Source organism: Drosophila hydei, unplaced genomic scaffold (genome assembly GCF_003285905.1).
Source record: "Drosophila hydei strain 15085-1641.00,03,60 unplaced genomic scaffold, DhydRS2 tig00000211-arrow-pilon, whole genome shotgun sequence".
In the NCBI taxonomy this organism is placed as follows: domain Eukaryota; kingdom Metazoa; phylum Arthropoda; class Insecta; order Diptera; family Drosophilidae; genus Drosophila; species Drosophila hydei.
This window is the reverse complement of record NW_022045685.1, coordinates 1,317,976-1,344,210: the sequence shown is the minus strand read 5'-3', so window position 1 is coordinate 1,344,210 and position 26,235 is coordinate 1,317,976. Positions and strand designations below refer to the sequence as shown.

At 43.6% G+C, this 26,235-nt stretch overlaps 1 protein-coding gene across 1 annotated transcript in view; it reads left to right on the top strand.

The window, feature by feature from the left end:
* The window catches only part of LOC111603125 (eye-specific diacylglycerol kinase-like), a 32,198-nt gene extending 7,920 nt beyond the window's left edge, over nucleotides 1-24,278 (top strand). Inside the window, 13 exon segments of the mRNA XM_023320598.2 lie at nucleotides 9,247-9,385; nucleotides 10,649-11,054; nucleotides 18,369-18,744; nucleotides 18,908-19,088; nucleotides 19,167-19,576; nucleotides 19,629-19,922; nucleotides 20,072-20,298; nucleotides 20,368-20,589; nucleotides 21,532-21,583; nucleotides 21,953-22,006; nucleotides 22,335-22,398; nucleotides 22,615-22,772; nucleotides 22,868-24,278. Of these exon segments, the coding sequence (XP_023176366.2) occupies nucleotides 9,247-9,385; nucleotides 10,649-11,054; nucleotides 18,369-18,744; nucleotides 18,908-19,088; nucleotides 19,167-19,576; nucleotides 19,629-19,922; nucleotides 20,072-20,298; nucleotides 20,368-20,589; nucleotides 21,532-21,583; nucleotides 21,953-22,006; nucleotides 22,335-22,398; nucleotides 22,615-22,772; nucleotides 22,868-23,075 (2,791 nt within the window). The 3' untranslated portion in view covers nucleotides 23,076-24,278.
* Nucleotides 24,279-26,235: the final 1,957 nt, after the last annotated feature.

Here is a 26,235-nt window from a genome sequence, read left to right as displayed (position 1 = left end):
TAATTAATCGATGAACTTGAAAACAAAAGAAAAACACAAATGAACACACACACACCTCAGCAACACACGCACACTAAAAATAAGCAGATGATTCGACTGCCTCTGAGACATGTAAACAAACGCACGCAGTGTTGTAAAGTGCTATAAAGAGCTCTACGAAGCGATTCATTCCTGGTGATATGGCCACATTAGGCATGAACACAAAGCCGGTTAGGTAGTTTCCGTTAAGCTTGGAAACCTTTTTGATCAGCAGCCAGCCCAACCCAGTTCATTCAACTTTGATTAGCCTGAAGGCAATAATTTATACAATTATTTCATTATTTTATTGTTCACATTCAATCAAACTGCAAACTGAAACATTTAAGACAGTTCCATCGAAAACGCCGCAGCCACTTAATCTTCAGCACGTCTCATCCTTGTGATCTCTTCAAGACTTTCACTCTTCAAATGTGAAATAATTTTGTATTTAATAATAAATATTGAAGCATCACAATTGCAATTTAAATATAGGCATATATGAAGCCTAAAGAGTTTACTTCAATTTCTATTTCAATTTCAATTACAATTTCATTTCAATAGTTGAAAAAGAGAAAGAAAAAAGTTGTCGACTTGAAAACTTCCTAAAGTTGATTCCTAAATAATAAAAAGTCAGCATAGTTCGAGCTCTTAAATTACTATTAAAACTTATTGAAAGATTGTCATAAATCTATAAAAAAAATATATATATATATATATATATATATATATACATATACCCTAACTAAATTGAGCTCATTGCTAAGCAGCTCTCAAAATAGTTTTCAACTTGAATTTCTGCAACCGAAAAGTTGTTGATTTGAAAATTGGCAAATTTGATGCATAAATCACACGAATTCGACAGACTCAAAGCACTTTTATGCAGGAGAGCTATATTTAACAAGCATCTTATAAACAATTTCGAGCGCTTTAATCAATTCTAGAGCAACTATTCAGTGGTCTAGAGTTCAAGGAGATTTGTCTGTTGCTTTCGCAGTTGAACTGGGATGATTTAATTTGCATTTGGCTCAGGTGTGGCACTGTGTGGCATGCTACAGTCTACCTTTTGCTGCTGCCCCTGTGGCTGAGTGTGTGCAACACTTTGTGGCTTGTGTGTGGCGCAATGCTGCTGCGGTTGGCGGCGCAATAGTTTTGCGGTGCTAGGTGGTGGGTGTGGCACTTGAACCAAAAGGCTAACTGCCAGCCATGACATTTCGAGAATTTCGCACTCATTTAAACGATCGCAGCAACAGCAGCAACAACAGCAATACCAGCAACAACAATTACGTCGCGTTTCGTCTATTTGGTTTGATTTATTGTGTTTTTTCTTCGTTTTTTTTTTCGTTTTCTTGTTGGTTTTGCCTTTGGCGCTCGCTGTTGCCAGCATCAGCATCGGCGTTGTTGTTGTTGCCGCTGTGATGGCAGCTGCGCCAAGAAAACATCAGAGGGCAGCCAGCCAAGTCGAGCACGCCCCTCGCATCTCGAGTGCTGGCATGGCAGCCAACCGGCATATTGCGCATACGCCCAGCGAGCCAAATATTGTAAATGTGCAATTTATGGCCAACTAATATCCAGTGGCAATTTATGACTGCATAAAATTGTACATTTTAATCAAAAGAGCGCTCGTTTAGCGGCCAGAGGCATTCGGCACGCGGCACGAGGCACAAAGCACGAGCCACGAGGCTGGGGCATGAGGCACGCAGCACGAGGCACGCTTCCACCTGCCGGTGCCCAAAGCCCCAAACAGAAATTCAAATTTTAGAAAGCCAAAAGAAAAGCAGGAATAGAAATGTGAAAATATAAAAATACTGAAAATTATGTTAAAAATAAATATCAAGTCACACACATGTTTTAGATTTGCTGCCGCCGCTGCTGTTGCTGCTGTTGCTGCTGTTGGTGTTGTTTCTTATAATTAACTTAAGTATTTTTAGCAAAAGAAATTAACAGCAACAGCGACAGCGACAGCGACAGCAGCAGCAGCAGCAGCAGAAGCAACAAGAACAACGCGAACGCAGACATCAGAACAACAACAACAAATCGCAAAAGGCAAATCAAGTATTTCAATTAAAATACGAAAAACGTAAATTCAAATACAACAAAAGCAAAACAAGTAAGAGCATTTGTAAAGAGTCTGCTCGACTAGCAAATACCCTAAACTAAACGTTTCCATAGCCCAAACAAATTGTGTCTGACAAGCCAAATATCAGTAAACCTTGTAACATGAGTTCAATACTCTTCATAGAGCAAACCAGGGCATCTTTAGTATGATATATATATATGTATATATATACGTCTAACTTATATACTCTATCGTTACACTTGAACAGCTTTCTTGCATACACATGCCTCTGCTACGACCTGTGATGCCCGACGCTTTACACTTTTGTCATGTGCTCAGTGTACAAAAAGCAGAATAAAATTTTGTTGTTCTCGTGCGACGTCGCCAACAAATTTGCAAAACGCGCCAAAAACGAAAAACAAATGCACACACGTAATGCTGCCTGTGTGTGTGTGTTTGTGTGTCTGTGTGTGCAAAAATGTTACGTTTTTAACTGGTGTCAAGCGAAACAGTGCGAAAGTCCTGCTCTTGCCTAATCCTGATGCCTTTTGCGCTTTGTCAGTTTATTTATTAGCCAGCTCAAACCCTTTTACCAACTCTATCCCGCTGCCTCTCTCTGTCTCTGTCAGAAGCTCTTCCCCTCCTTCTCTCACTCTCTCTCTCTCTGTCCCCTCGGCTGCTATTGTTGTTGCTCTTTTGATTTGTTTGCTCGCCGCTTAAAATTCATTCATAAATTTTCCAGTCTGTGATAAAAATTCATTGTGCAATAGATTAGAAAACTGTTTCCATGTTGACTTTTCAGCTGACACACACACACATACACACACGCTCAGCCAGTTTAAACAAATTTGAATCAACAATTGCCAGATTAGTTTTCAGCGTTCCCCTTGTTAGTTTGTTCTCTGCAAAGGTTTATCGCTGCACGAAACTAAATTGTTTCACCGAAACACTCGAGGGCTTAGACTCTATTTAAAGCTGTCAAGCATTTAGGTTCTACGAAGGTGTTACTTCTCTAGCCAGATATCTGATGTGCCACTTACACTTGATTAGGATAATACAGCTGAAGCTAAAGAGAACAGAGTGAAGGAGACAGAGATAGATGTTTGTTAGAGCAGGTATTTTTGTGGCTAATATATATGGTTGGAAAGACGTATAATTCAGATATATATATATGTATATGTATATATGTATGTATATATGTATATACACATGCATAAATTGGGCAAAAGTTTTTTCTGCCAGCTTGGGCTTAATACGCAGACAAGATATCTACTTAGCTGCAGAGAGATATGTTTGTTCTTTGATACATTGGCTGCTCTTCTTTGGAATTGGTATATTTATGTATCAACAATTCGATTATATACTTTTGGCTGCCATTACTTTGGGATCACACACACACACACACACACACTGAATTCGTAGCTCAGTTGGGCTGCTTCTTTGTCGTCTCGTTTGCCTTCCAGCTGCGCCCATTTTCAAATTTTCTTTGGGCTTTGCTAATTATGGTCTAACTTTTTGGCACAACAGCAACGGCAGCAGCAGCAGCAGCAATATTTCAAATGCAAAATAAGAGCGTAGCTGAAGTGGCCCCAGCAGCCAGTTTCCATTTCTCACTCGCTCAGCTACAGTTGCCACCTGTGCTTCCTGCCAGCGGCGCCTTTGTCACCGGCCTTGGCAGCTGTTTCTCATCAGCGTTGCTCTGCTTCTTCTTCGATTTGTCTGCAAACTTTTGCTGAAATCTGCGCCACTCGCTCGACGTCCTGTTGCCTAAACCCCAAAGCCTACTGTCTCGCAGTGGCTACCCACTGGTTAGGCGTCTCAGCCCCAACTCCTGGACGCCAACGCAAATTTCCGTATTTCTTATTGAAATGTTTGCAATCGTTTTGCGTGCGTCGCGGCTCGCTGCTCGCTGCTCGCTGCTAGCTGCTCGCTGCTCTCTGCTCGTTGTTTGTCCTTGGATGCGTCCTGCTGCCCGTTTCATTTTCAAATGCTTTTCCAGCCAAAACGCTTAATGCCAATTAAGAATATTAATGTCATTGGCAGCGGCGCTCGCTTATTGTTGTGTGTCTGCCTCGCTCTGCAGCTCTGAGGCAGACCCGAACTACTTCAACTCCAGCCAAACGCCGCCTGGTGCCATCTGCAGGCCTCGTTCGTTTTGTTGTTGTTGGCACTGCAGATGCATTGCTGAATCTCGTCCAGCAGCCGTGTGGCAGCTCAGCTTGAAGCGCTGCTTCGCCGCCTTCATCTGCTTGCTCGCATTGTTAATATTCATTAGCCTCGAAATCCTTTCTCGAGTTGTTGCCATTTGCACGAAAGCTTAGAGCTCAAGTTGCCAGTTGCCAGTTGCCAGTTTCCAGTTACCCCTTCTCGCTCGCTCATGGTTTCTCTGTCGTTTGGCACGTTCTCCCACTCCCGACAGCCACCAATTGAATACACAGGCACCATTAATCGCAATCACAAACGAGAAGACGTGCAGATAATTTTTCATTTTGCGCAGCTCGAACTCACTTTCCATTGGCCAAATAAATTAGATGTATATGTATGCGGGTGTGTGTGTGTGTGAGTGGGCGTGTGTGTGTATATCCTCGGGCTGTTTATTTATGTCTATAGGCAGTTTACTTTAGAGTTGTGGCCAGTTATTAATAGCAGTAACTGTAATTGAGCCACACAGAATTCAATGCCATAATAGACTTCAAGCTGTTGCGTGCTCAACGCTGCGTATACGTTACCTTATTAATTAGACAGCATAGGACGAAGAGAGCCAGAGATAGGGAGAGAGAGACAGAGTTGTTGAAGCGCTGGCAACAGTAAGCATAAATTAGTTAGTTTCATACAATTTGCGAACTTCTTATTTCTGGCGAAAGTTCTTGGCGAAATGAATTTCGTTGAATATTTTATAATTTTCATACACAAATTCGCAAGTCGCAAGTCGCAAGTCTTTCAAGAGCTTTGTAACGCCCTAAAGTGGATGCTTGCATGTATATATATATATATATATATATATATATATATATATATATATATATATATATATATATATATCTGATATCTGACAGCTTTGCATATTCAACTATATCATGCAATCATCTGCCAGGCTGCGCTTAATCAGTTGACCAAAAGTTGAGCTGTGTGTAAAGGTGACAGAGTGGCAAAAGTAGGCACAAGGTAATACTTCAATATATTGATTTGATTGCTGCTGTTGTAACGCTCTAAATTCCAAATGTTTTTCATTCAGCTCGACGAACAGAGAAAAGAATATATAAAAATACATATTGTATATGTAGGCGATGCGACTCTTACAACAAAGTCATAATATTATTGGCAAGATATCGCGATATTGCCGCAGAAAAATTCTTTTCATAATCATTTTGGCTGCTCGCACAGACAGAGAGAGAGAGAGAGAGAGAGAGAGAGAGAGACAGAGAGGGAGAGGGAGATAAACGATAATAATAATATTTTTTATTATGTCGCAAAAGTAGCCGAGTGTCCGCTGAGTGAATTTCTAGTTCGTGGCGCAAACGTAAATGCAAATTTGTAAATTGCAAAGTGTCATTTATTGAGAAGAGTACAAAAATGTTTTCAAGGCTTTTATTGATTTTGTCAGAGCGCTCAGATGGGGCCGTTGGAGACGCAGAGGTGGCCCAGTTGGCATTGAATGCGATGCGGTCTCAGCTCAACGCTCTGCACCGTCTAATCAGCTGGCCCCGACACAGATAGAAATTGCGACTGCCGGACGACAGCTGTCATTCCCTTAACCGATGGCCATTCAGATTCACATTCAGTTTCAGTTTCAGTTGCGGATTCAGACTCGTATTCCCCATTTGCATATAGCGCTTTGTCCGTTCCGTCGCCGGCTTCAAAGGCGGACATCCAAATTAATCGCATTTGAATCAGAATGGCGTTGCAGACCATGTTTGGTCGCTCCACTGGCTAATGATAGCGGCTAAAATACTCGGCTATTTGCTTGTTGTTTGTCAATTGCTTGCTTCTCTGCTGCGCATCGATTTAGCTGTGCTGCTGTGGCACACGATTATGTATTTATATTTCCTTTGATCTGATTATAAATGACAGAGCGAGAGGGAGACGGAGCGGCAGAGAGTGGGATAAGGAAAGCCACACAAATAGCAAGTGCTGGGAGTCGTCTTTGGCTTATTTGTCTCCCTGATCAATTGAAAATTGATTGCTATTTCAAATCAAATACCTTTTTATAAATAATCTTTACAAATGTAAACTGGCATTTCAGTCAATTTTCAATTTACTATTTTAAGCTGGGGCCGTCAGCGTGGGCTGTAAGCCCAGAGGCTTTGCTGGTCTCCGGGCCGTGTAAGCTTGTGGCTCAACTATGCCCAAGTGCTAAAAATATCAGCTCGACACGGCAAATGCATCAAAACTATTAAATTCCAATCTGCACTTAGGCGCCCATTGCCGTGGGCGTAGGCTGGGGTAGGGCGGGGCGCTGGGCGTGAAAGTGAGGCAGGTCACGGGTAAAGTCCACGTCAATTGCAGCAACACACAAACAGAATGCACGCCATGGTTGAGTGTCAAATCAAACAGGGTTGCCACCTAACAAAAGCAAAAAAAAAACCGAACGAAGCCAAGCAGAAGGAAGAGTAATGAAAAGTGGGCGTGTCAAAAGCAGGACCTACAATCGCAACGCACAGCAAGCGTGGCGCATAGGGACACTCGCACACACACACACACGCACGAATACAAATGTATATGTTTATTGAGCAATCGACAAGGAACAGCCAATGGACACGGCCCTTGTTGTTGTTGTTGTTGTGTTCAGACGCCTTAAACGCTGACAATTGACATGCAAATCCAAGCAACAACCTGCAATTTGCTTGGCCAATATCAACAGTGGCAGCAATAGCTGCTACCAGGGTAGGGCTCCACTTACTTAATTGACTTGGCTTCATAGAGCGAGCGAGACAGAGAGAGACAGAGTTAGAGATAGAGATAGAGAGAGAGAGAGAGAGAGAACGAGTCACATTGCTTTTTATTATTATTTTCATCTTGGTTTTTATTTTGTTGTTCATCTGAATCTGATAAGAATTTAATTACAATGCATACAATATACAAAATGTATACAGATGTATTAAGCACGCACACAAACAGAAGCACAAACACGCACACGCACGCACACGCACACACATGTAGAGATACAACAACACGCAGAGCACGCAGAGACAAGCCTCTTCGCTCGTGCACTGAATAGCAGCGGGTGAAACAATCACAAAATGAGAAAAATGAAGGGATAAAAAGGAACAGGGAGCAGGCAGCAGCGAGCAGGGTGCAGGGAGAAGCGAAGTCAAGTCAAGTCAAATGAATTTGTAATACGCTCGAAAGCAATACAAATTATAGAGAATCGTTGCAGTCGGGAACGCCTCACTGCGTGAGCGCGCGTGTTCCATTGTTTCCACATTCAATTGTCTTCAATATCGGCTGCGATAGTGAAACAATGACTGCTCTCCATTCAACCTTCACTTGTGCCATTTCCGCTGTGTCTTCAAATACTTTTTGACGTGTTGAAACAATAAAATAAATGTTGCAACTTGGCAAAGCTGCAGAGAAATCGAAATCTAGATGTACTTAGTCAGTCAATTGCTTATGCTAATATAAAAATGTTCCAATTCCGTGCGTTCCAGCCACACGCTTTGCGTGTTGCCCGTTCCGATTCTGGCTGTTGCAGTAAGCTGTGCGAGAATGGAACATAAGTGTTGTCATCGAGGCCAGCACATGACGCTGCCAGCAAGTTGCGGAACGCTGAAATGGAACATTGATTATGCACAAAGCAAGCGCTAAGCTCTGCAGGCTAATCAACTTTCATTACTCACCTCGCTCAGGCGCGCTATATGTGTTCATTTCGCATTACAGTTGAGTCTCTGGGCGCCATAATGATAAGAGCAGTCTCTGCCGACGTCGCGGTCGCGGTCGCAGTCGCAGTCGCTGTCGAGGCAGGTTAGCTAGGCGAGAAACTATGCCACCATGTGGCCCACAGACAACGGCAATCAGCCAAAACTCTACGCAATGCCAAAAGCAAAACCAAGCGCAAACAGAAAACCAAATGCAAATCTAATGAGTAATCCAAGTGAAGTGAAATGAGATCGTAGACGCAGCGAGCACAGCGGGCATCAGTTCAGTACAATTCGGTGCGGTTCGGTTCAGCTGTGAGTCGACGGTTAGCCATGTTCATATCTTATTTGAACTGTGACAGCGACGGCAACAACAACAACATCAGCAGCAGCAGCAGCAACAGCAGCAGCAGCAGCAGCAGCGCTGCGAGCATCGCAACGCCAACGACGACGCCAACGTCAACGCCGCTGCTGAGCATGGAGCGGTTGCTGCATGTGGTGCGCGAGGAATTCCAAACGGAAGATGAGGAAGAAGAAGAGAAGGCTAATGCCAGCAGTAGCAGCAGTAGTAGCAGCAGCAGCAACAGCAGCAGCAGCAGCACCAGTAGCAGTAACAGCCGTTGTTCTGCGTTGACGTCAACGTCAAATCAGCACGGCGAATTCATTGTCGCATCGCCTGCATCCAGTGGGGCAGCGGGCGCGGGCGGCGGTGCGGTCGCAGTGCGTCGCTTTCGCCGCTCATCAATTGGCATGCAGCGCAAGTCGGCTTTTCGTCAAAGGAAACTTGACTCGGTGGGGGCTTGGCGGCGCAAAAGGTGAGTCCCGTTGCAGAATGCGCCGCAAAGCCGAGCGAATCGTCGCTTACCAAACGGAAACCGTATAAGAAGTATTCCAAGAATTAAGTCTACGAATCTGCACATGAATCAGATGTCTAGAAATATCTGACTAGTGAATACAAACGCTGCCAAGCGAGGGCAGCTTGAAAGAGTTGAGCTCCATAAGGAATTTATAAATAAATTATTTCATATATTTTGTAGGTATATCACAAAAGGAGTTTAGCCAACAAAAAACATGTAAATGAATAGAAAAAATTTATGAATTTTCATATTTTCCATTCAGAGCTCAGCCGCACTACAATTTTCGTGAACACACGAGAACATAAATTTGAATCCTTGGCATATATATCTCTTCTTAATATCATTTTTTTAGCTATTGCAATTGACGTGGTTTAGGTTAAGGGCAAACATAGTTTAAGTAACTAAATAATGTATAAAAGAAAACTTTTCTCAACTCCACTCTTAATCCTGTTCATTATAGACGCACGGCCTCGTCGAGCAATGCCCGTAGACCGATTCGCATTGTGCCCGATTGGACGGAGAACGCGGTGCAAGGCGAGCATTACTGGAAGCCCACCTCAGCCTCGGGCGATCTCTGCTGCCTCAACGAGGAGTGTATTGTAAGTACCACACCACACACACACACATACAGTCAGCGGGGATTTGGACTTACGATATTGGACTGAGTTTTTTGGGGCTTACATCTAATTCAATTACGGCATGGAGAACAAAGAGCGAGAGGCGAAAAGCAACAAGCAGAATGAAACTTCATGTAATCGTGTAATTTATTATTTGCGTGTTTGCTTCAAATACACACACACACACACACACACACACATATGTGTATATATGTGTCTATATAGTATATAGCTTTGTTAGATTTTATTACGTTGCAAACACGCACTCGATGGAGCGTCTGCGGCTGGGGTTAAATAAACGGGTTTCCCCTCTTTTCCTCTTTATTTATTTATTTTTTTTTGCTGTCAAAAGTTACAAGTAGTTTGTCATTAGGTAATGTAAAGGTAAAGTTTGGCAGCAGCAGTTGATTAAATGAAAGCAAGAAACTGAATTATCAGCACATTCACGATATGGTTTTAATAAATGTTATTAGATCTAGAGCAAATGCAGGTGAATCACGCTGAAATTAGAGAACATTTTCACAGGTTCAAGAAAAAGAGCTACCAAAGAAAGAATATAATAACAACCAAGTATATAATTGTGTGTAATTGAGCTTTCAGCTTAAGTGAAAATTATAAGAACAAAAACTCATTTTGACACTGAATTTACGAAGAGAGGAAAGAAAGATTAACTGCTAGATAATCAATGTCAGAAGTCTTCAAAGCACACAAAACTTTAAAGAGCTTTCAAAGGCACATTTAAGACATATGAGCCCTTAAAGCTTTCAAGAACTTTGAAAGCACATCGAACCGGGTTCGAAATGTCAACTGCATCGCTTAAAATATTCTCAAGTTCTTAGCTTAGGGCTTGAAGTGAGCTTTATTGTAGCCGCTGAAAATAATACACCTTACACTTGCCGTGGCAGCTGCAGCGCCCGAGGCCACGCCAGAGTACTCAAGAGCAACGGGCTGCTGTGTGCGTGCTGCGTGTGACAGATTGACTGACGTACAATTTGAGTTGAAATTAATTGCACAAGTTTAAATAGAGACAAGTGACTGAGGAGCTGCTCAATGGGCCAATGGACGTCCAGTTGTCTGGCTGTCAGCTTAGCTAACCAATTGGCCAATTGACTGAAGACAAACTGCGTTTATGCGTTGCTAATGCACACACCTTTCTCCCACTCTCTCTCTCTGTCTCTCTCTCTCTCTCTCTCTGTGTCTCTGTCCCTAGCACTAATCTATTTGTTTCTCTGGCTGTATTTGCAGAAGAGCGGGCAGCGCATGAAGTGCTCGGCTTGTCAGCTGATTGCACATCAGAACTGCATTCCAATTGTGAATGAAAAGACTCAACTAGCGTGTAAGCCAACATACCGGGATGTGGGCATCAGGCAGTACAGGGAGCAGACAACCACCCACCATCACTGGGTGCACCGCAAGCTGGAGAAGGGCAAGTGCAAGCAGTGCGGCAAGGTGAGTCCCATCAATGGGCTTTATGTGAGCTAATAATCATTATTATCATTATCATGGCGCTATCGCGCGTTGCAGGCGGTGCAGAGCAAGCTCTTTGGATCGAAGGAAATTGTGGCTTTGTCGTGCGCGTGGTGCCACGAGATATACCATAACAAGGAGTCGTGCTTCAACCAGGCCAAGATTGGCGAGGAGTGCCGTCTCGGTAAGTTTAGCTCGCCCATTGTCCTTATCGATGCCCAGCCAGGCTTTGCGGCAGCCCAGCCACGACCATTGTTCGCCATTCTCCATTGTCCTGTCTGATTAATTACGTGACGTGAATGCAAATAAATTCCGGCCCGTTAACTTAATTAAAATTTGTGCATTAAAATAGCGCCTCTTAGTGCCCAGCCAGCCCAAGTCCATTTTGCCACAAGGTAGCTGGCGAATCCACCTCTCGACCCTTTTAACCCATTGCCATTGCCACTGCCAGGCCACTCGCTCACTGTCCAATTGTCTTAATTAACAACAGCAGCTCGTAGTTTTTATTTGCTCTCTCTTATTTTTTATTTTAATGCATTATACACTAACCTAAGGGCTATGGGCATTAATATTTGTTTAAATCATTTTAATTTTATTCAATTAAATTTGAACTGAGCACAACAAGAAATTATTAAGAAATTCCCTGTGGTCTCCTCGGCAAGGACACTCTTCGGTCACTTTTTGATTATCCTATGTCAGCTTGTGTCCATTATCTACATCTGAATGCTCCTCTATCATAACAATTAGTTGCTTAATCAAATAAACTAATTGGATTACTTTTAAGCTCCTTAATTTCCATCATTTTCTTGTTCTAACGCCTTTCGAGTCGTTAGTTGGAAAGCGAATAAAACTTAGTTAACTTTCGTCTTGTTCTTGTTTCGCAGAATCTTATGTCTCATGACAATTTGTTCTAAAGAGTCCTAAAGAGTATTTCCGCTTTGCTCGATTTCGTTTCCGCTTCGGCCCCTTTGACACTTGATTCGCTGTTTTTGTCTTCTCTTTTGGGTCAAGTTCTTAGGTCATTAGCATTTATTTCGCGGAATTGACAATTTGTCAAGTTCTCAGCTTTGACTCAGGCTAAGTCAATAGATGAGCCCAATACGTGTCTGATGAATCTTGCTGCTCTACGGGGCCTTGACGTGACGTCACGGGAAAGCGCAATTAGAGAATCGGCAGTCCCTTGATAATTGAAATGCAAAGCACACACACACGCACACACACACACACACTCACACAATTGAAATACAACTGATTGGGCCTTTGAATAGCCTGCATTTATCCCATTGATTGCCAGCTGTGAAATAATTCTAAACAAATAAACGATTTTTATTGTTTAGCTCTATTCTTGCTTTTATTTAATTGAAAAACGCACTGAAAGCTGCACAAAAAACAGCTCGAACAAAGCAAAGTCCGGATCCGGATTCCCTTTTGTTCGTCCAAATCAATTTGCATACCGGATCCTATTCACTTTCACTCCACAATTGATTCGCAATAGAGTCTCAGCATTTCTAATTGAGAGCGTACAGAATGTATTTATATAACATTTCTAAGAGCAGTGCACGATATCTTTTTTTTTTTTTTTTTTTTTTTTCGTTTTTATTTCTTTATTTTGTTGCAGCTTATTGTCTTAGACTCTATAGCGCATTTAGCTCTAAACCTTAACTAATGGGAGGGCAGATATGCCAATTATTCTGCACTTGTAGCTACTATCTTAATTAGTTCTAATATTGTCTAGAGGATGCAATCTCTTCAGTCTTCGCCTATTGTTGTTTATAGCCAGGTTGCTTGCGAGATGGTTAGGATGCGCTGCAAGTCTGTCCGCGTATCTTGAACTGTGTCGCCCAATGAGTTCAGCAACTGTGGGAATTGCTAAATCCCTATGTAAGACTGAGTTTCTTACAAACCAGCTGGCTCCAGTCCATCTGCGTAGTGCTTTATTCTGCAGGGTCTGAATTTTGTTCCTTGTAGTCTTCGCCGAGGAGCCCCATAGAGAGATACCATATACGAAGGTTGGGACAACTATTGCCTTGTAGATGGCGGCCTTGCTGCTGTAAGACAACTTGCTTGAAGCTCTCAGCATCCAGTCGAGGGTTTTTAGCTTGCTTTTGCATTTTGAGGTTACTTGACTTATGTGCGCTTTAAAAGTCAGCCTTCTGTCAAGAGTGATACCAAGGTACTTTACTTTTGAGGCTTTGGGAATAGTGGGCCCCAATGCAACGCTTGGGCAATCTCCTCTTCTAGTGGCGAAGGTAGTATGTACAGACTTTTGTGCATTAATGGTGATACACCACCGTTTTGCCCAGCGTCCGAAAGAGTCCAGATATTTTTGTAGTGAGTCTGAAGCTTCTTGCGCAGATACGTGACGTGATAAGATGGCGGTGTCATCTGCATAGGTCGCTATGAGTACTGCATCTGTACTTCCTATATTTGGCTCGGGAGTTGGCATATCTCCTGTGAATAAAGTATAAAGTGTTGGGCCTAGAACACTACCCTGTGGTACTCCAGCCATAATTGGTCTAGTCAAGGATACTGTTTGCCCCCTTGACACTTGGAAGGTTCTTCCAATAAGGTATGAGGATAGCAACGCGAAAAATGGGGCTGGAAGGGTGGTCCTCACTTTCTGCAGCAGTCCCAGGTGCCAAACTCGATCAAACGCCTGTTTGATGTCTAAAAAGACGGCAGAGCAGTACATCTTTTCTTCAAAGGCTCCAAGGATATGGTGCACAACTCTGTGAACCTGTTCCGGTGTTCCATGCTGTCTCCTGAAGCCAAACTGATGGTTTGGAATGGCCTCCTGGCGTCCCAGATGTGTCAGTACTCGTTCCAGAAATATTCTTTCGAATATTTTGGAGAGTACTGGCAACAGGCTAATTGGTCTGTACGACTCAATTTCTCCCACGGGTTTGCCAGGCTTAGGAATCATCACAATCACGGCGCGCTTCCAGCAGGCTGGAAAGTGCCGGATGCGGAGCATGGCGTTGTACACCATAGTTATGTAGTCTATGGTGGAGTCAGGCAGTGCTCTAAGGACTCTGCCGTTTATTAGATCATATCCAGGGGATTTTTTTGCCTTCACTCTTCTGATGTGTTCAAGAACCTCTTCTTTTGTACATCCAGTTATCTGGTCTTCAGCTGGGAGGGGCGAGAGAACGATGTCTTCTGTTGCTTCGATTTCTGAGGCCTCTGCGGTAATCACCGGCGTGAATTGGTCTTGAAGGTGGTTTGCAAAAGCCTCAGCTTGAGCTTCGTCTCCAATGTGCCAGGAACCAGAAATGCTCCGAATGGGATGACGTCGTATTGGCTGCCGTTTGAGCTTTCTTGTAAATTTCCATAATTGAAACTCTGCGTCAGTGGGCGATTCAGCTCGTACCAGCGCATCGCTGATACACCTCTTTTGAAGCAGGGCGAGAGCAGCTTTAAGATGCCTCGTGGCTTCGTTGTACATGGATTTGGCATCAGGCGTGCGTAATCTTAACCAGCGTCTCCTGGCCCATCTTTTGTGTATTAGTAGGTGTTGGGCCTCCAAGGTGAGGGGGATGTTGTACGGAGACTGTTGTCTTGTTTGGCAAGATGGTGGGGCGGCTTGGTGCGCAGCTTTGACTATTTCTTCCTGCAGTTTGTTTGCTGCGTAGTCCACGTCTTCAGGAGTGTTAAGTTCCATTTCTATGTGCAAAGAGTAATGGAGCTCGCGCCTAAAGACTCCTAAATCTGATCCTGCTGGCAGTAGTTGTTTCCTAATGGGCAAGGGCTGTGGCTGCGCGTGGATTGTGACTATTAGTGGCAGGTGGTCAGAGGATAGGTCCAAGGATTCTTCAATGGTCAATTGCCGGTCACAGATGCCTTTGTAGACAGCGAAGTCGATTGCCGAGGGCCTGTGTCCATTAATTGGGTAACGGGTGGGGGCTCCAGTCGCCAATATGCTGAATTGTAAGTTTTGAATCGCCTCAAATATGACTTCTCCGCGACGATTCGCACTATTGCTTCCCCAAAATGGGTGCCATCCATTCCAGTCGCCGCCGATGAGGGTCTTATTCAACCTTTGGCCTAGAACCTGTTCCATGTGATGATCACACAGACCAGTGTTTGGCGGAAGATAAATTGACGCAACTTCGATCGCTCCAATAGACGTAGGCAGGGTGATGGCTGAGACCTGCATTGTTGCGTTGCAAATTGGCAGTAAAGGTGTATGCGGTATTGTTGCTCGTATGAGGATTGAGGATCCACCAAAGCAGTTTGCTCCTTCACCATGAGCCTGATAGTGTTCGTATCCGAAAATTTGTGTAGTGGGGCACTCATGAGTTTCTGTTATTAACATTATATCTATGTTTTCTTGTGAGAGAAACGCAGCCAGTTCCTGAGTCTTGTTTCTCAGGCCATTGGCGTTCCAGATACCCACACGTAAAGCCATTATTTGTAGGCAAGCTTGGTTATGATGGCCATTAAACTGTTTAGCATGGTTGCTTGTTGGGATTGTACTTCTCGCATCGCTTTGAGCTCGGCATTAATTGCGTCAAACTGACGTTGTTGTTGCTGAAGCATTTCAGTGAACAAAGTGTCACTTGTGGTATTCTTATTTGACGGTCCACCTCTAGCGGCCTGTGCGTAAGAAACACCACTAATAGGCGTTGCAAAGCTCGTGGCTTGGGTAATGCTCCGGGGCCTTGTAATTTCGGAAGCAGTACTCGGACCCGTAGACGGTGTTTGTGTGGGACTCCTTTTTTGTGCTGGGGATTGCAATTTGCGCAACCGCTTGTATACTTGGCAGCCCTTATAGTTGGCTGGGTGCTGTAACTCACAGTGCACACAAGTTGGTGCCTGGTCCTTTTCGCGGGTGCAGTCTTTGGATGCGTGTTTCCCGGCGCAACGCACACATCTGGGAGCTTTGTGGCAGTAGCGTTGTGTGTGTCCAAATTCTTGACAGCGATGGCATTGTGTCAGGTCGTTGTATCTTCTTGGCAGTTCCACTGTGCAGCGTTGCCTGCAGACAACTCGAATGTCCAAAATTTCTTTGTTGTTGGGGGCCTGAGCCACGTCAACAAAAAATATATTTAGCGGTGTTTTGTCCATACGGCTCAGTGGGTTGTGCACATTTGTAATTGTGTGGCCTTTGGTTTCCAATTCCTTTTTAATTAGTGTTGTATCAGTGCTGGAGTGAAGCCCTTTGAACACGACTCTATATGGTTTGTCCTCCTTAAGCTGGTAGCAGTGGAACTCCAATTCCAGCTTAGTAAAGTGGTCTATAACTCTGCGATAGTCCTCACTGCATTGGGTTAATACACCTATGTTATTCTTCTTTGGCTTAATTACGTATGATTTAGCATCAATTACTTTATCTATTATCTGTTGAAGTAGGGCCACAGACTTGATGTTTGGACACCATATGGGGGGCGGACGAGGTTTCGGAGTAGTTTGCTGGTCGGTCAATACTGGGGCTTCTGGAGCTACAGGTGATTCGCTGTAGTCTTCATCTTCTTCTACGAGCAGTGAAAATCGATTTTCTGATATTAATGCTGCATTGCTGGTGCTTGGTTCGTCGAAGATGAGCCTTTTCTTGATGGTTTTTGGTGAATTTGGCTGTTTACGTTTCGTGTTTTTGTTGTTAGTGATGCCTTGCACGGAGGCGATATCTATTTTTGAGTTTATTGGCATGATGGAGGCTTGCCTATTTGCCATCACAACGTTAAGCTGGGCTTGCATTTCTGCATTTACCTTTACAGCTGTAGCGAGGTTATTGACATTAGATGTCATCGCGGATTGTGCTTTTGAGTGCAGGCGCACTCGCGCCAAGCGACGAAATTTCGTAAATTGCAATTAAAGCAATTGAGTTACGCGGAAGCAAGCGATAAGAAAACGCTGCGTGTGCGGTTTTTGTTGCTGTTGCGTTGAAGAATGCACCGCAAAGTTCTATTTTTAGAACTCTGCAGCAGTAGAGCTTAAGCGAAGGCTGTTCGAATTCACGTCTTTACAGGTCGAACGACTGATCGCGATTGCACGATATCTATAATGGCTTTATTCTGCAGTCGGATGAAACATATTTGCCGCAGAACAATTTTGTTAAGCTTCATAATCTGTCAGAATCTTTCGAGTGGCTAAAGCTGACAGCTTCCAAAAACCTTCATAACTATGATGTGCTTTATTTATCTCTAGATAGATTCCTTTTCAAATAGGCAAAGAGAAGATTTTATGAGAACAATAAGGCTGATGAGGAAGGCGCAACTCGAATGCAACTCGGTTTTGCATCTCTTTAATCCAATTGCAATATCGAGGCCCAAGTGCTGAGCTGAAACGTCAGCGGGGGCGGCGCTGCGATTGTCTCGTGCAGATGGCGAATGACGCTTGAGCCTTCAGCACGAGACGAAAGTTTTGCAGTCAGTGGGCTGCACTTGGTCGCGTACAGCCTTTAAGAGGTGTTCTTGAGCAGTTAATATTGAAATGCCAAAACTTGTGACTGTCAGATGAAAATACTTCTGCTGTCTGCTGTGGCTGCGGCTGTGGCTGTGCCGCTGCAACAAAAGGAAAGTCCAGACCGGCAAAACAATTGACCATGGCCAGCTCGGCAAACTCGATTGTGGTTGAATTGATGATAATGGGCGGGGCTGGTGGTGGCTACTGGGTGGTTGGCATGATGACCCCCGCAATTGTTGCCTGTGCATGGGAAATGCGTACTGAACGGCGGCTGTGAATGCTTTTTATAAAGTGTCTCAATGAGCGTCTTGTTAACACACTCTCCAGCATCGCATTACATACATACGCACACACACACACACACATACACACAGAGCCGCACACGCTGGCTGGGAGACAATGGCATTGCCACAGGACAACGAAATAAAGCGCAAAATACAATTACAGGCGGGCATCCGTAAAGCCTAGAGCACCCTTAACATCACCGCATATCAACCCCACACCCACGCCCAACCCCGAGCACCCTCTACCGCTGGCCTGGCTGCATTGCGTATCTCAACTTGTCAGCCGCCTTGGCCTGTCTTGCAAGTCGGCTAGCAGCACCTGCCCCACCCCCTCTTTCCCTTTGGCTCACTCGCTATGATAGCTATGCTGTCTTCCTCTTGCTGGCCAGCACCTGCCCCTTTGCTGCTGTGGTATTCATAATTGCGCCTTGACTTGGGGCAAGGGCCTTGGTATGTCGACTCTGTGCTTGCTGCGTGGTGCCATGTGGCTTCATCTCAATTTCTTTTGTTTGCCAGTGGCTCGTGACTGACTTCTGGCATATTTTCTATGCTATTAACTTCCCTTGGTTGTTGCGGCTCTTGGTGCTTGTGATTGCTTTGAAGGTGGCAAATGGAATTTGCTGCTCGTTGTCATTTCTTACTTACTATGGACGAGCTCTCAATTAGCCGTGCGGCAACGAGTTGGTCAGCTGCCAATTCAACCATTTATCAGCTTAACACCCCCCCCCCCCCCCCCTCTCTCTCTCTCTCCCTCCCTCCCTCCCTCTGTCTGTCTCCCATTCCTTGTCTAACGATTTTTGTGCTTGCAGGAAACTATGCGCCCATCATTGTGCCACCATCGTGGATTGTAAAGCTACCGAATAAGGGCAACTTCAAGTCCTCGATACGCGTGAGCAACAAGAGCAGCTCGGCAGGCGGCGCTGGTGGCGGCGCTGGTGGTGGCGGTGGCGGTGCCGGCGGCAAGGGCAAAAAGCAGACCCAGAAACGTCAGAAGTGCAAGGAGGAGAAGAAGGAGCCGCGCGCCTTCATCGTGAAGCCCATTCCATCACCGGATGTTATACCGGTCATTGTCTTTATCAATCCCAAATCCGGTGGCAACCAGGGCGTCAAGCTATTGGGCAAGTTCCAGCATTTGCTCAATCCACGCCAGGTATTCGATCTGACACAAGGCGGTCCCAAGATGGGGTAAGTGTGAACCGCCAAAGGACATTTGAAACATGTTTAAGTGTGCTGGAAACCAAAAAGAACTAGTTCATTATGTTTAAGTGTGATAGAAACCTAAAAGAACTAGTTCAAAGCTCTCTTTAAAGCATAAGCCTAGAACTTATATCTGTAATCGTCTCCACAGTCTGGACATGTACCGCAAGGCTCCGAATCTTCGGGTGCTGGCCTGCGGCGGCGATGGCACTGTGGGATGGGTGCTATCCGTGCTCGATCAGATTCATCCGCCGTTGCAGCCGGCGCCGGCGGTGGGCGTGCTACCTTTGGGCACCGGCAATGATCTGGCCCGATCGCTCGGCTGGGGCGGCGTAAGTAAAGATTTTCGACTTGAATTTCAATCAGATTTGCTTGAACTTGTTTTGTGGCATCATGCACTATGCCCACAGGGCTACACGGATGAACCCATTGGCAAGATACTGCGAGAGATCGGCATGTCTCAGTGCGTGCTAATGGATCGCTGGCGCGTAAAGGTGACACCCAATGACGAAGTGACCGACGATCATGTGGATCGCAGCAAGCCGAACGTGCCGCTGAATGTCATCAACAACTACTTCAGCTTCGGCGTGGATGCGCACATTGCGCTGGAGTTCCATGAGGCGCGTGAGGCGCACCCGGAGCGTTTCAATTCGCGCTTGCGCAACAAGATGTACTACGGCCAGATGGGCGGCAAGGATCTGATTTTGCGCCAATATCGCAACCTCTCACAGTGGGTGACGCTGGAGTGCGATGGCCAGGACTTCACTGGCAAGCTGCGCGATGCCGGCTGCCATGCCGTACTCTTTCTCAACATACCCAGGTAAGCCCCACGGTCTGCCTAGCTAGCTTTTGCTGACAATTGCCATCCACAGCTATAGCGGCGGCACACATCCCTGGAACGACTCCTTTGGCCAGACGAAGCCCACCATCGAGGACGGTCTCTTGGAGGTCGTCGGCCTGACCACCTACCAGCTGCCCATGCTGCAGGCGGGCATGCACGGCACTTGCATCTGCCAGTGCCGCAAGGCGAAGATCATTACCAAACGTACCATTCCCATGCAGGTCGATGGCGAGGCCTGTCGCGTCAAGCCCTCCATCATTGAGATCGAGCTGCTCAACCAGGTGCTGATGTTGTCCAAGCGCAAGCACGGACGCGGAGATGTCCAGTAAGTAGAACTGTACCAAGATTCGTGAGATTCTGCTGGACTGAGCAACTGCTCACTGCTCTCCCGCTCTCTATCTCTCTCTCTCTCTCCCATTGACTTGATCGACTGCCTTTACTTTCAATGTTTTCAATCGCATCTCCTGCTCACAGAGTCAATCCGCTGGAGAAGATGCAACTGGCCATACTGAGGGTAACCATGCAGCAGTACGAGCAGTACCATTACGACAAGGAGATGCTGCGCAAGCTGGCCAACAAGTTGGGTCAAATCGAGATCGAGTCGCAGTGCGATCTGGAGCATGTGCGCAACATGCTGAACGCCAAGTTCGAGGAGTCCATATCCTATCCAAAGGTCTCGCAGGACTGGTGCTTCATTGACTGTAAGTGGCAGCAGCTGCGCCCGTTAGCTTCATCAGTTGCTAACAAAGCTTTGGCTCACTCAATTGCAGCGTGCACCGCCGAGCACTATTTCCGCATCGATCGCGCCCAGGAGCACTTGCACTACATATGTGACATTGCCATCGACGAGCTGTATATACTGGATCACGAGGCGGCCACCATGCCTCAGACACCCGACCAGGAGCGCTCCTTTGCGGCCTTCTCGCAGCGGCAGGCGCAGAACGAGCGACGGCAGCTGGACCAGGCGCAGGGCCATAACAACGGCAACACGGGTAGGCTTCTGTTATCAAGCTGTTGGCAACGCGCGGCGGCCCAAACGCCGCCGCCGCCATCGCCGCCCACAGAGCTGGTGCTGCAACAGCGGCTGCAGCTCTACCAGCAGCAGGCGGCCGAGCAGCTGCCCTATATAGATAGGCGCATGTTTTGTCATCTCTACTATCGCAAAAAGCGCATCGAGCTTTAAGCGACCGACCACAGCAACTCCCGCTGCCCAGCCAAATCCTTGACCAAACCAAACCCCTTCTCTATCCATCTCTCTCTCTCTCTCTCTTTCAAGTTTTTAACGTTGTTCGTTTTTGTTTCCGTTTGACCTTTGGTGTTTTGCATTTTTAATTTTGCATGTTAACTAAAAAAACTAAGTAACTTACATTAACTGAAACACCCATACACACACCCACACACACACACACACACTTACACACACCTAAAGACCCTCACCCAGAGCTCACGTCAAGGCGGGAGCGAATACAGCTTAGTCCTTGCCACGCCTACATGTAAGTAACGCATTTCTATATGAGTATTTTCTATATATTTGGTATATAATCGCCGCTTACGTTAACAGTTACGCGTAACAGCGACAAGGGCTAAACCGTATTCCGTTCTCGTCCAAAAGACAAATCCCCAAAACCAACACCAATTAAAATTAATCAAACTCCAAAATCCAAATCAACAAAAAAAAAAAAAAAAATAAAACACAATACCAGACCACCTACTGTTTTAAATTGCGATGGGGTAGGTTTGCCACGGCTTAATCGATTAACCAATTAACCAATTAACCGATTAAACTTAATTTATGTATTTGTGTTCTGCTTGCTGCATACCTTTTGTATATACTCGATGGTAAATGGTGTACTAACAATTTATACATTTCTTTTTGAATTTAATACATCAACACATACTCACACACACCTACACACACACACACACACACAAAGATGAGGACTTGCAAATTGGTTCCAAGCCCATTAAAGTGATGAAGTGGAAGAGGTAAAAGGCCGTAGACAAATTAAGCCTCGACAAACGCGAACTCATTTCTCATGCGTCCCACAAAATTGAGATCGAAATTGCAGCGATGAGAAGCTGTTTGCTATGACACTGTAACCGCATAGCTAAACAGTCTCTCTACCTCGCTCGCTCGCATTTGCTGCTAGCTTCAAAACTCACCATACCATTGGCTGTGCTGCTCTAACAATTGGCGCTTGCCTCACAAAATTCACTCATACTCAGCAGCTTCTGTCACACTCTTTCTCTCTGTCTGTCTTACTCTCTTTCATTCTTTCTGCAACTCTTGCCTTTTTTGTGTTATTGACTTACTTTCCTTATTAAAATTAACAATTTTTTTGCTTCTGCATGCAGCAACAAAGATCGCTTATTCAGTTTTAACGAAGATGTTTTTGGTTATGGATTCAGGTACTCTGTATTCTCTCTGTTGCACTCTTGCTCTATTTTCAATCTATCTATTCAACATATATATTTATCTGTCTCTCTCTCTCTCTCTCACATACACATTCACACTGATCATTTCTTACAGAGATCTGAACATCATTGACTTATTTGAAGGCAAATGAATCAATACTGATGCTTGAATTCTTCTTTTTATTTCTCTACTTTCTATGCACACGTTCACGCACACGCACACACCGACATCTACTTGTACACATTTGGCGTTGCACACACACATACACATACACACATATACATATACATCTACATATCTTTACAAACGTACAAATAACAGCCCTATACTGGAGCAAACTTCCGATGCCGTACTACTAGCGGCCCAGGGCGGCGATCTGAATATGGTAGCTTTAACTTTTGTGTTCTTGTACCGATTTGTCTCCTTGTTTTGTCTGCTTTTTTTGTGTGAAACGCGCTTTGTAGCTGTTGCCAGAGGCTATTCCTCGCTCTCTTTGCGTGCTTCCCTATCTATTGTCTCTCGCTCGCTCTCCCACTTTGTCTAACTCTCTTTCTCTCTCTCTCTCGCTAATGTGCTCGTTTCATATGTGCGTCTCTTGCAGTTACGTGCACTACATGAACAAGGATACTCATTACAATCAGTGAACAAGAACGGGCAGACGGCGCTACACTTTGCATGCAAATACAATCATAAGGACATCGTCAAGTACATCATTTCATCAGCCACACGACGTGTCATCAACATGGCGGACAAGGAACGGTAAATTGGCATGCCCCCTCTCTGCCTGTCGCTGGTCTCACTCTCTCTCTCTGTCTTTCTCTGTCTCTCTCTCTCTCTCTCTTTCACGCTCTTAGCGGCCAGACAGCTTTGCACATTGCCGCCGAACAGAATCGCCGCGACATTTGCGTTATGCTGGTGGCAGCTGGCGCCAATTTACAATCACTGGACGCCGAAGGCAACACGGCCATGATGGTGGCATTCAACAAGAACGCCAACGAGATAGCCACCTATTTGGAAAGTAAGCTGCAAGCAGAGCTGGCCACCGGCCGCGCGACCCAATAAGCAAAGTTACCAATCCACTCCAACGCCATCCATGTAGTGCTCGAATAGAACATTCACCAACATCCACCATTTTGATGATCTGTCAACCTTCGTGTCCACGTTTACATTTCTAATGCGCAAACACTTTACTCTTTTGCTGCCAATCGAATGGAATCACGTCTGCGAATTTACCACAATGTTCAACTGATTAAACTCAACAACAACAACAACAACAACAACTACTACAACAACAAACACTCAATGCGAATACCAACATTCCAACTCAATTCCAAATGCGACAAAACTGAAACAATTTGCTGCTGGCCCAAGGTCAAGAGCGTTTCATGCATTTGGAGCTGCAAACCAGAATTTAAACATAAGAATTCATATAATAATGAAACAAAAGCAAGAAATTAGAAATTCAGCCAAATTGCAAAGCTAGTTTCACAGCAAAGAAAGAAGATGAAAAATAAGTAGAAGAAGAAGAAGACGAAGAAGGAGATCAAAGTGTTGCCTACTTCCGGGCGCATGAAATTAATTTTCATTTCAAAAGTTTTGTTTGTTGAATTCTTGCTTTAATTTGAGCATACTTATATATACGCATATATATATAGATATATATATTTATTTTTTTGTGTCTATATTCAACTAATGGGAAAACATGCATAAGTGCATACTAAGCAAAAACAAAAATGAAAACGTAAAAAATTCAATATAAAATTAATTTTAAGCTTAAGCAAATCAAGTAAAAATACAATTCTCAACACAAGAACGCGTTGCTTTAGCACTTAAGTGACAATTTATTTTATTAAAAGAAAACTCAAGAATAATTATAGCTACCCATGCACCCACACACACACACACACACATACACACACGTACGTACAATCACCTCTCGGATTGCTGCGTGCCTTTTTTTTCTTAAACAAATATTGTTTTCACTTCTTTGGCAAACAAAATTAAAAGATGATTATATTGTGATATCTAAATTTAATTGTACTAATACCCACAAGCAAAGAGTAGAAGAAGAGGAAGCAAACCCAAGCCCAAACAACTAAAAATGCATGAAAATGTATGGGCATTGAGCAAAGGCAATGGGCCCAAGCGGCGTATGATTGATATTAGCCAAAGCATTTGCTAAACACACACGAATACGAAACACAGCAACAATACCAGCAACAACAAAGTATACATATTCGCATAGAAATTATATAGAAGCACATACCTAACCATATATATAACAATATATATATATATATATATATACACAACTATTTATGCATATACATAACTCTATATATATATTTTTTTTTTTGAAAATTAAATCTAGTTAAGTGCAGTAGATGAGTATTTAAGGAAAAACGAGAAAAATAATTGTAAACTGTTGTAAATTGCAATACAAGCCAAAGCAGAGAAGCAGCAGCAGCAGATGCTATTTCGTTAGTTAGACACGTGCGGACAGGCACCACTGTATACTACACACACAGATAGTCTTATCCAGCATAACACAGACATAGACACAAACGTATATAGAGTCCCATGCGCACACTCTATTTAAGCAATGCACAACCCAGAAAGAGTTCCGCGTTCTCTGGCTAAACGACATTTTTCTTCACATTCTCTTAACGTACATATAGACCTATATATGCATATATGTAGTATACACACATATAATATTGATAATATATATATATATATAAATATATATATATATATATATATATGTATATATATGTATATATATATAGATATATGCATATATCGATGTGTTTCAAATTCAATCAAAGACTTTCACAGAGACTTAAGCGCCCGTCCTCACCCGCCCAGACCCTCAGGCTATATAGATGCCCCAACTATCCTACAACAACAAAATCAAATACCTTTATATATACATATATATATATATACATAGACATACTACTATATATATATGTCAAGACTATTGGAAACTCTAAGCGACTTTGTAACACAACTAACTACCACAACCGCAACAACAGTAACAACAACAAGAACAATGAACAACAGGAATAGCGAAATATTTATACACAGCTCTATAACTATAAGATTATACACACATATACATATATACATGTATACATATATATATATATATATATATATATATATATATATAGATTTTACGAAACCAAAAGAAATGAAACACGTTTGCGTAACAAATATTCCGATAGAACTTGTAGATCCATAAATAAGCAAAATGCAATTTAAACTTATCTGATTGTGTGTCAAATATATATATGTATATATATATATATGTATATATATATATATATATATATATATATATATATATATATATACATATATATATATATATACATATATATGTATTTATCGGGAGTTTCTTCATTTCATGTATGTATATATTAATATATATATATATATATGTATTTATTGGGAGTTTTTTCATTAGATCACATTTTACTAGTGCTTTGAATGTAAATCGCGGTAAAGTCAATTATGTTTCGAAAATTTGCAACCCAATTGGTTTAGGATATTGTTGAAAACAAAAACAAAAACAAAACAAAGAACAAAATCAAATCTCACTATTGAAGATAAGGCAAGGTAATTAACTAAGCAACTCAAATCCTTAACTACTGTAAACCCTAATCTTAGCTAGCCGTAAGCCTAGCCTTAAGTACACACACACACACATAAATATATAATATAACATATATATATATATATATATATATATATATATATATATATATATAAATGTTTAACTAAGATGAAGATAAGATTGCCGCGAAAACTCTGGCTGCCGCCCCCGTCTTGGGTGAGTTCATGGCTCGAGCTCTGCTGTAGACAGCGGGTGGCATCGAGAGCTTTCGACTGGGTATTATGTTTTGGATTTCATGCATATAGATATATATACGCATATGCTAGCAAATATGCTTGTATATGTTGATATATATCTGGATAGGCTGTGCTAGGTGCGATCGTCATGTAGGATAATTTGTGGCAGCTCTGCGGATCGTGCAGCTAAATGCCCCGCTGACGTGTGTTCGAAGGCTGCCACAAATTGTGCCAATCGAGTCGCAGCCAGCGCAACGAAGAAGAGGAAGAGCTGGGAGAAAGCAGAATAATATTTAGCAAATGACAATCTAGTGAATTTAGTAGAGAACACAATACGTTTGCTAATGAAACACAGAACAAACAA